Source organism: Zeus faber (genome assembly GCF_960531495.2).
Source record: "Zeus faber genome assembly, chromosome: 2".
NCBI lineage: Eukaryota > Metazoa > Chordata > Actinopteri > Zeiformes > Zeidae > Zeus > Zeus faber.
Genome location: NC_137189.1, coordinates 40,516,257 through 40,527,598, shown reverse-complemented (window position 1 = coordinate 40,527,598; position 11,342 = coordinate 40,516,257). Strand labels below are relative to the sequence as shown.

The following is an 11,342-nucleotide window of genomic DNA, read 5'->3' as shown; positions in this document are numbered from 1 at the left end:
GAAACCACAGGTTGGCACTGATGTAAACTCAGGACCTCGTCGCGTCGCGCCAAGTAGTGCATACCAGACATAGAGGAGGAAAATAGACGGCAATGAGATTGAAATAGATGAAAATCTCCAATCGCCAATACTTGCTGTTACATTAGAAGGAAGCCAAACACTGGTGAATGTATTTTCAGCGCCTGAAAGCAAGAGAAAGAGCTTTTCTCTTGCAACAAGTCAGCAGGCAAAGAGAAAACCCATCTCATTGGAACTATATGGAAATGTTTCTCTCAATTCTTCTTCTTCTTCTTCTTCAAAAAATACATCACCCTTATTTGATCATGCCAGCGTGTCATTTGAGCTTCATCCCACATCCTCACATGCTATGATATTAGCTTACGGCAATGTCGTCTTTTGTCAAGGAAGATGTTCTTAACCTCATCTCAACCTTCCCGTTTGCATGGAGGGAGTGAGCCTTTCATGTTTTGCGCGATGGCACCGACGTGTAGAGTGGTGAGCGTTTTTGTTTTTGCTCTCTCCCCTTGCTGAAGGGCTGTGCTCAGAGCTCTCTGTCCCCGCCTCTGGCGCACGGCATAATAGGTAAATGGGAAAAATATAGAGAAAATTAATCGCCATTAGTGCTGCTGCAATCATGACATTTTAGTGGACAATTGTCATCAGATAATTGTGACCGCTCTTCTACCATTAGTGATAGTATAAAGGCAGTTGTGGACATCAATAATTGACAAGCAGCAATTGTGTTCACAGAATGGATTGCCATCATCCACTAATAATCCTTATTAGTAATGACCAATCAGTGAACCAATCTCACATGGTGTATAATACTAATTTGTTTAAGGAATTAGCAGCTTTCATCCAAATTTCCTCAGGATCCTCTCTGATGTACCAGAAATGTTCTCCTGATATACACTACATGGAAACTGAGTGAACAGTCGATTGGATCTTATGAGTGAGAGCTTTGAAATCCATTCCAGCAAAACATCTTTGTCCTTTGCAAAAAAAAGAACAAAGGTACAAAATGCTAACTGAAACTATGGGGGGGGGGTATTTTTAATATATATACACACACATTTTTTTAATTGTAATTTAAGGACGGAAGTGCAGTGGTACTGTATTATCCACCGAGATGTAACGCTGCATTGCTGAGGTAAAATGGGAAGTGGGAGAGCGCAGGCTTCTCTACAAAATCGTCTGTAACTCGCTTGATTCTGAACCGATCTTCATGAAATTTGGTTCAGAATTAAACGGGTTCATCGATTTTGAAGAGAAGGCTGCATCTCTCAATGCACATTGAATTTTTTTACTAGTAGACTGTAAACTGCTTTACGCAATATTTTACATTATCTCCACGCGGGAGCGAACCTTCACTGCCCTTTTTTCGGGCAACATCCCGTTTTTCCGATTCCAACCGTCCGACCACGACGATTGTGGCGCATTTTACCAATACAAATCCGATTGCCACCATCATATGATCGGCCCACCCCTCATTATTACCTTTGAACTCCAACGAGAGGCATTCATTCTTTTATTCAAAATGTATCAAATATAATCTTGAGTGTAGATTAGCCCTGGCTGGATCATAGCGTCTTGTGAGGCTTGCAATGAGAGGTTGCTATCCGGGCAACGCCGCCGGAAGGTGTGGTTTAACATGGTAGCTATGGCTATACACACTGGCGGCTGCCGTGGGAATCACGGATGAGCCTCGTGTGTGTGTGTGTGTGTGTGTGTGTGTGTGTGTGTGTGTGTGTGTGTGTGTGTGTGTGTGTGTGTGTGTGTGTGTGTGTGTGTGTGTGTGTGTGTGTGTGTGTGTGTGTGTGTGTGTGTGTGTGTGTGCGTGCGTGTGTGCGGCTTTCAGAGATGAGCATCCGACACTTGCTGATGGTGCAGCAATGTCATCAGTCACGTGCACTGCCGTTTGGCATCGTCATCGTCACGTCAGGTGAAAACATCCCCCGCCCTTCCTCACCACTTTGGCCTTAAAGTGTAGGCCAGAAGTGCTGCATTTTGTGTCTGTGACACAGCCTCTGATGCGGCTCCCCATCCTCCCAAACCTTACCTCATCTGGCGTGCCCAGAATCCCTAAGTGTTGCTGGGAGACGATGTTGTTGTGAAACTGCAGCCGGTGCCGGCGAGGACACTTGCTCGAGGAACACCGCAATTATGACTGCAATGACTTGCTCACTCGGAGGATATTGTCATTGCCGTGCACGCGCCTCATACGGCTACGGTGCCAATGCAGCGCGGTGCGCACGTCCGTTATGTTTAATTGGAACTGATATTACCTGTACTGTATGAAAGAGAGGAGAAAATGATACTCAGATACGATTCAGTTGTATTGTTTTAATTTCTGAGTCGATTTGAAAATTGTAATTTCGATACTTTGTAAGTTAAGCAACCATTTAAATACTGAGATTGTGACAATTGAACTTCAAACAAATTTGTATGCATGATGGTAATTCGGAAGATAGTTATGTAATTATGTATGAAATGTAAATTTACAGTCTCTATATATAATTAGGGCTGAACGATTTGGAAAATTAATCTAATTGCGATTTTTATTTTTATTTTATTTTACTTTTTGGCCAAAATTGTAATTGCGATCTAGTATGACATTTTTTTTTAAGTGCCTATTTTCTGTATTATTCACTCAACACAAGCAATAAATCATTCTATGGTCTGACAAACACAAAAATACAGTCACCATATAAATTGCTCTTTCCTGTAGGCGAGGCCCACGTGTTGTGATGAATTGAGATGAATTGATGCTTGAATTGACATGAATAACAAATCTTTACTGAACTATTAAATTGTAAAAACAAAAACCTTCAATCACAGCAGAATATTGACTCATTGATTTAACTTCAAGCCTTGTAAGTCTTGCAATCTGAAAATTAACAATTGAAAAAATCTGCAGTGTTTCGGCAGAAATGTATTATTTTTTACACTGAGCGTCACTCTGTGCTCAGGGACAGCTTTATGCTTCATTTAAAAAAGAAAAAAAAGGTAAGAGACAAACGAACGCATTGTTCTGGAAGGTGGTCCGTCCCGACTCTTTGGGTGTTCCGAGCTCGGACGATGCGCCGACAATGCGCGTGTGGGTGCGTGTGCGTGGGTGTGGGTGAGTGCGTGCGTGCGTGCGTGCGTGCGTGTCTGTGATCTCAGCAGGGTGCGATGGTGATGCCGTGCAGCCCTGCTGGGATCTGTCTCGGATAAACGAAATCACACGCACACACAAGCAACCACGTGGCACACAAAATACACACATGCAGTACACACGCAGAACAGTCACACCTTCCCACACATTAACTCTCTCTTCCAAACACACACAAAGTCACACCCGCCCACATATTCCCAGTCCGAAATACACACACACACACACACACACACACACACACACACACACACACACACACACACACACACACACACACACACACACACACACACACACACGTCTTGCCCCCTGCCAATGCATCAGTGCAAGAGTCTGATTAGTTTTGACACCTCAAGTGTATAGCCATGTGGGGTTAAACACAACTATGTGTGTTTGTGTGTGTGTGTTTGTCTCATGTTTTTGTGCATATGTAACTGCACCCATGCTGGTGTGTGTGTGTGTGTGTGTGTGTGTGTGTGTGTGTGTGTGTGTGTGTGTGTGTGTGTGTGTGTGTGTGTGTGTGTGTGTGTGTGTGTGTGTGTGTGTGTGTGTGTGTGTGTGTGTGTGTGTGTGTGTGTGTGTTCAAAAGTTGCCAGAGGACGGCTGCCGGTGTGTGGCCCACCCCGTGACACTGAGGTGTGGGGCTCAGCGAAACCGCTGATTTCTCCAGGGAGCATTTTATTGAATTAATCTCCATTTGTGATTTTGACGAGTAAAGGTCCAGGACAGTGCTAGGTCACATATGTAATTGAATTTGCCTCCTAAATAAGTTCTCCGCTGTATTTTTCCTTAATCATTGTCATTTGTGCCGAAGGCAGTAAGTGCGTACTTGATATGAGTTACCAGTCCAACTTGAAGTCGTCCACCCGCTGTGGTCAAAGTTCCCCCTTCCATTAAAAACATGGCGGCTTTCACATACAACGAGGACGTCAATTGGACTCTTGTCTTTGGTTGAAGCTTTTCTGTGCAGTTAAAGATAGGGGAGCATCAACCCGTCGTTCATGTTCTCGAGTGGCTTCTTCTATCAAGTGGTTTGATTATCGTGATTATCGCTTGATTATAGGCCTCCTGCTTTGTTTGTCCTGCGTCCCTCGCGTCGGAAGTCATGGGCCTCGCCGTTCAGAGCTTCAGCTTTATTTCCGGCTTCTTTTTTAGTCTTATCTTCGAAGCCCAATCGATGACGATAATGGTAACGTCAGACCATAATTAACTCCGCAAATTCATTTCTCGTTTGCTTGCCCCTGTCCACAGTCGGTTAGCGCCCGTTAAGCGAGTAGGGATTTCATTTCTTGCTCCGGATCTTATTTTAGATCCTCACACAATCCCTGCTACGTAAATGAGTCAAACGATCTATTTAAATGACTTGTGGGAAGGCACAGCCATAGATTTGATACCTAATAACCAGAAAAAGGCATTGCACTGCCCCGACCCCCTGATTTTGTGCTCAGTCATGTCCCGTTGATGTGATGTGTTGGGCATCAGTCAGCGCTGCGCTGTTTCCCTCTGGGGGGGGGGGGGGGGGAGATGACACATCATCACTAAGCAAGCCGAGATGCCCCTCTCCATCCTCAGCCCCTTTTCGGTCTCTCTCTTCTGCTTGCCCTCTCTTTTTCCTCTCTGTGTTGTTTATTTACATTTCCTGTACTTCCGTGTGCCCTCTGTACCACTTACTACCCTGATGTCCGGGCACCGCTCCACTTCTCCTGCTACTCTACAGTTTTACCCTCCTGTTAGCCCTCCCTCCCCGCCCATCTCTGAGTTGATCACTCTCTGACGCTCCTCGATTTGTCGTCTCCCCAGTCCCCGATCCGTATTGCCCAACCCCGTCCCGGTAAGCCGAGGTTTGAAAGAAATCCGTATTTGATTATTCTGTGTTTGTCATTGGCCTCTGGGTTGACGTAGCCTCCGTGCGGCAGAGCTACGGTAAGCCTGACCTCGGTCCCCTGTCACATTTGCATGTCCATACACTGAACCCATGCGCCGCAAAGCCGCAGAGATCAACCGGTGCAGAAGTCGGACGTCAGACTCGGGGGGGTCAAAAAACCTGTCTCCCTTGCTCGCCCGTCACTGCGTTGAATAAGTTTAACGGAGGTGAAGCGCGGCACGGTAGTTCCACAGACGGATCGCCCGCCTAGCTAGTGTTGAGTAACATCAGAAACATCATTCATCTGTCATATTAATGTGAGTGGGCAGCGATATGGGCTTGCCAGCAACCAACCGAAACTGATACTCCCCCATTGAATGTTTTTTACGTGTCACACCGTTCAGATATGAAAATGTGCGCTGCCTTACATCATCTTCTTGATCATAGCCTTTCAGCAAGGTCTGACGATGACTTTTTTTTTTTTTTTTTTTTCCTTCCTTTCTCCTCACTCGCCGCCTCCCTCTCCCTCTCTTCCGCCTCCCCCTTTTCCGCTCAGGGTCGATGCACACGAGAGAACTGCAAATACCTCCACCCACCGGCTCACCTGAAGACCCAGCTGGAGATCAATGGGCGAAACAACCTGATACAGCAGAAGACAGCGGCCGCCATGTTGGCTCAGCAGATGCAGTTCATGATCCCGGGCACCACCATGCAACCCGTGGTCAGTGCTGGCCCCGCTTATCGTTGTGGGGATCATGGGTTTGATAATCAAATTGACGCCAAATTCTAGCTTATTTTAGCCTTTATGCTACCATCACTTCTGCTCTTTTGTATCTTTCCTCATCTCCTTTCATCTCTGTCGAAATACATGAATCTCCTTTCTTCTTTGCCCCGGCCTCTCTCTTTTTTGTAATATTTCATTTTGTCGATGGTTAGCGGGTTAAAGAAAAACAAATAAAAAAAGAGTCTTCCTCTGTGCCCCCTCCGCCAGACGTTCCCAGTAAGCCAGAATCTGGGCTCGAGTGCGGGGCTGAGCTACGCGCCCTACCTGACGCCCATGTCCCACAGCATGGGCCTGGTGCCCACCGACATCCTGCCCAGCGCGCCCGTCATCGTCCCCGGCAGCCCGCCCATCTCCGTGACCACGGGCTCCTCCAGTCAGAAGCTGCTGCGCACGGACAAGCTGGAGGTGATCCACCTGAGCCCGCCTCCCCCTCTTAAGAGACCGTAGCGTCATCACGTTCCGTTTTTAGGGGCTGCCGAGTGTCGTCATGGCAGCCGTATCTAGCGTCCCCCTGACGCAATAGGTGTGAGGCGGCGTTGAGCACCGTCAGCAGTAGCGCACAAACCCATAATCTCCGTAAATAGCGTCCCTTAGGGGCTTTTACTGCTGCCATACAGTGGTTCAAAATCTGCGTCTTAACGACCTTGAGGGTTTTCGCCACGTTGGTGTGCATACAAGGCAAACAAGATGGATCACTAACGAGGTTCCATGGTTACCGCATGTATCGGCATAGCGACCATCGTGACGTGCCGCCATAAAAATGGTCAGGACTGAACTTGTCTTTGAGAGATTAGGTTGTACTCTATCAAACTACGACTATGGAACACACCTCTATCTATGCGTGTGCTGCGATCTATTTGTGACCTAGTTGTGTATGTAACATAGACGAGTCAAGGAAAATGATTAAGGATACTTATCGCCGAAGGTTCAAATTAAATACGAAGCCATTGTCGATTTGCCTTTTGTAGAGGGGACGCTTGCAGAGAAAGTGTCTTTGTAATTTTGAAGTTCAGGCTTAAGCCGAGAGGTTGACGACAGAACAACGACCTGCACGTTCTAAAAGTAAAGCGTCGTCGTGCTCCTGGAGACGTTCTTAGCAGACTCGAGGACAGTTACGAAGACGCTTTCTCGTCTCCCTCCCACGGCAAACGGGGCCTCCTCCCTGGGAGAGAGAGGCCGTGATGATTGTGAAACGATGAATGGAGCAGCAAGGGTTTGTTTTCCACTACATTTATGAAGATAAACAATAATCTCCGCACGGCCTGGAGGTAAAGCGTAGGTGTTCTGCCTCGATGTGTTCTTTCAGCGGGAGTGCTATCACTTAGCAACCGAACAGAGTTGGCTCTAATGAAACAGTATCCCTCTGAGACACGAGCACACTCCCACTCAAAACCAACATGTGTGTGTGTGTGTGTGTGTGTGTGTGTGTGTGTGTGTGTGTGTGTGTGTGTGTGTGTGTGTGTGTGTGTGTGTGTGTGTGTGTGTGTGTGTGTGTGTGTGTGTGTGTGTGTGTGTACGCAAACTTTTGTTGTGTGTGTGCACGTTTTTGTATGTATGTTACTGTATGTGGAGATGTCTGTGTTTATGTACACTGAACGTGTGTGTGTATGTGCATGTGTGCACCTGTGTGTCTATGCGAGCTTTTGTTTTGTGTGTGTGCATGTTTTTGTATGTATGTGTGTGTGTGTTAGTGAATGTCTGTGTGTGTGTGGGCCATACAGATTAATTAGTCACAGATTGCAAGTGATATACGACTCTGAATAGACCGTCGCCGTGAACCGGTTCAACAACATGTGGGTCACACACTTTTTTTTCTCGTGGCGTGTTCAGAAAGGCCTTCCTTACTAGAAGGACATTTTTGTTTTTTATTTTTTATTTTTTTCCGAATTAGCAAACCCGCATGTCGACGCAAAATCCCGGAGCGGAAAAATCCACTTTCTGAACCGGGATTTTTCCCCGCCTCCGGGTCGTAACCTCGTGTCATACCAACGTTCCTCCGCCCTCTGTGCCGCGCCGTCCTCCGCCGACAGGTGTGCCGCGAGTTCCAGCGGGGCAACTGCGCGCGCGGCGAGACGGACTGCCGCTTCGCCCACCCCAGCGACAGCCCCATGATCGACACCAGCGACAACACCGTCACCGTCTGCATGGACTACATCAAGAGCCGCTGCTCCCGGGAGAAATGCAAGTACTTCCATCCCCCCGCCCACCTGCAGGCCAAGATCAAGGCCGCCCAGCATCAGGCCAACCAGACGGCCGTGGCTGCGCAGGCCGCAGCCGCCGCCGCCGCCATGGTAAGCGCCCCGGCACCCCAGCCCGCCCCACACACACACTAGAGCCGCGCACCGGACAGGGGATCTGGGAAAGCGGTATTTGTCGTGAAGCTGAGGTTGTGATTTGACGCAGGGTGGACGATGGTCATAGAGCGCACCGTCCCGATCGATACAACAGATACAACGCTGCGTCGCAACTAGGGCTGTCACGATCATGACGTTTTTAGCTAATTATTAATTGTCGTACAAATAATTGTGATTTAAGTGTGACGATTGAATTCTTTGTCTTTTATGTTCATTTTATGCCACTACCATGGTATGAGCCTATACTAATGTCATAATACACAAACACCTCACAACGTCCATTTTATTGACACTGGAATATAAAAAACGGAGCAGACGATGAATCGATGAAACGTAACAACTTTTCATTTCTCGCAACATTCTGACATTGGCTTAAAATTCCCCTTAAACTTGGATGGAAACATATGATTGTGGAATGTTAACGATTTTAATGACCTCAAATAACTGTACCGGGCGATTGTGTAATTGTGACAGCTCTAATTATAACATGATTGAATTACAATATAGTTTATAAATATGACCGCACAGTGTTTTGATATTACAATGCTGTGATGCCATGTCGTGGGTGGCTACGTCTTTCCTCATAGGCTCATAGTTCAGAAATCAAACAGCAGTGCTACTTAAGGATTAATACATTTTTGGGAAAACAAAGTATGGCAATCCTTTATTTTCTTACTTTGACTACTTTTCTATCTAATTGCTGCCCACTGAACGCGATAGAGAAAATACCCTCATGCTCACACACCCAAAGACACACATACAGTACATGTGGTGCTACTGTTGGCAAGTTTGGAGGATAGTGGACATACAGCCGGGTTATACGGCTGAGCAGTTATTCCATTAATCGTTATCATTTTTCCGTGGTCATCATAACGTGAAAAACTAAAATATCGCCATGTTGCACAGCGTATGACCCACAACTTATCACCCATTAATACATTATGTTTAATTAGGAAAGCTAGTGCTCTGTCTGACACCACACCTTAAATTAGTGCTATATATTTAAACTCAATAAATTCTTCCATGTGGGCCCCACCCCAGTCATTTGTGAGATTCCAAGCTTAGCTGATAAGCCTGTACACCAGCACGTAACTCGAATAACTAGTGGAAATCTTTTTTTTTTTTTTTTTAATTTTTTTTTTTTTTTTTTAATTACTCCCTCTAGAAAGGTAATGACTGAGAAAGTAAATACGTGTATGTATTCTCGTACGACTAATGATAAACATCATCATTGATATTGGTTGCCTCTACCATGCGCAAGAAAAAAAAACAAGCTACAAAACTGAGCAGAAACATGGAGATGCCTTGCAGATTTAGGGTTCCGTTCACGGGATCCATTTCGAACGTCTCCAATTTTCCAATCTACCGATGACATGCTTATCGCACATAGGCTCGGCGGGCGACGTGACGTTATTACAGATCACCTCGGTAACACATTATGCATCCACAGCGGCCTAAACACGGAGCACCGCTTTATTGTAGTATACGAAACCCCCACGCCACCCACCCACTCACTGGCTTGTTTCTAGCGGCCTCCTCTGTGTTGCCCGATTCCCAATATTCATTATAAACAAACAAACTGGATTTAGCCGGAGATATGTGTTCACTATTCTAGTGCCGCGGCAATAGCAACGTTATCTTATCGCCGTCCCACTTTTTATTTTTCGATGCCCTTGGTCCACGCACAGACAGCGGTCTCGCTTGCCCTCCTCCGACTATGTCTCACCACCGCCATGCGCAACAATAATTGCGTCTCTCTGCAGATCAGTGCAAATTGAATTAGAAAGAGGGATGAGAGCGCCTGTTGACATCAGGGCCGGGGGTTTATGGACCTCCACCTTTAAGATGCAAATATCCTCCCCAACAGGAGGAGGAGGAGTGGGAGCGTAGAGACAAATGGGTGGGGGGCAGACACAAAATAGGAGACGGAGATGGTGCAGAGTGTGACGGCTCTGCGCGATAGGCCCGCAGCACCGCAGACAGGCGCAGGGAACACTTTTGGCAGCAGGCGGCGTGTCCTGGCTGCGCCCCACTCCACCCTCGCCCAGGCTGCTTTGTTGAATGCGGTTTGGCTGCTGCACTTACACCCCCTGCACCACTGTGCTCGCTGATTTTGCCCCCGCTGCCACAACACCTCCACCGCCACCACTAGCACCACCCATGGCATGGGCATGCTTTTTGCGTCACACGTACCTCTCATCAGCCTGCTACACCACTGCTTGCTCTCCTCGTCCTTTCGTGGACACATCCACAGTGTGTGTGTGTGTGTGTGTGTGTGTGTCTGCGTGTGTGTGTGTGCGCGCCTGTGTGTGTGTGTGTGTGTGTGTGTGTGTGTGTGTGTGTGTGTGTGTGTAATAAGGTGACCGTGAGCACGGATTGGTTAGTCGTTGTTTATGCAAGTAGCGTTAAAAATAGAAGGTGACGGGGCAATAGATGTCAGCCAGATGATGTGTCTGCTGCTGTTTTGTTGTTGTTGTGGTTTGGTTTTGTACAAATCCATCGCAAGAGTTTAATCTCCAAAGTACGCCTTCTCGATTGATTTGTTTCTCTTGGTCATTTGAGGTGGTGGGGATATATTTTTTTTTAATGCAAGGCTGTGTTTTTTTTTTTTTGTGAATGTTCATCCATATCGACAGTTTACTGACTACAAATTTGCGACGCTGCTTTCTCTCTTTCCATTCTTGCCGGGAAAGGCAGACCCCGCCATCAATAATGGAGCAGCATATATAGTGGAGGAGCGCGTGCGTGACGCAAATACCTTGAATGGCGGTTTCTTAAAACGTGCCGGCTCCATAAAATAACAAATATCGTTTTTTTTAACAAAACAGTCTCATGGTTTTCCACTTTAACAATGCGCTGACTTGGCGGCAGCTGGTTCCCCTCGCTGCCCGAACGCGTTTCTTTACCCCATACAAAAGCATTTACTCTTTTAACTGTTTCTCATCTTTACTTCATGACCTGCTTTTTTAATCCAGCATTAAACAGCTTTGAGCTGTGAGGTTTAGCAGGTTAATCTCGGGAAAAAAATAACTGTGAAGTCAGCTTTTTGTTATTTATTTTTTTACGAAAAGACAATATCTCTCTCAGCCTTAAGCCTGCACTCAAGTGCTTTATTAAAGAAAAGCCCCATGAATGTGTAAACCGTACCGCCGCCAACATATACTATCACTATATAACACAAGT

At 46.5% G+C, this 11,342-nt stretch overlaps 1 protein-coding gene across 4 annotated transcripts in view; it reads left to right on the top strand.

The window, feature by feature from the left end:
• The window catches only part of mbnl2 (muscleblind-like splicing regulator 2), a 68,614-nt gene that overhangs the window by 45,830 nt on the left and 11,442 nt on the right, over positions 1-11,342 (top strand). For all 4 annotated transcript variants that reach the window (XM_080024332.1, XM_080024333.1, XM_080024335.1 and 1 more), the window contains exons 3-5: positions 5,578-5,742; positions 6,013-6,210; positions 7,836-8,096. In XM_080024332.1, coding sequence (XP_079880458.1) covers positions 5,578-5,742; positions 6,013-6,210; positions 7,836-8,096 — 624 coding nt within the window. The remainder of the gene's footprint in view (positions 1-5,577; positions 5,743-6,012; positions 6,211-7,835; positions 8,097-11,342) is intronic.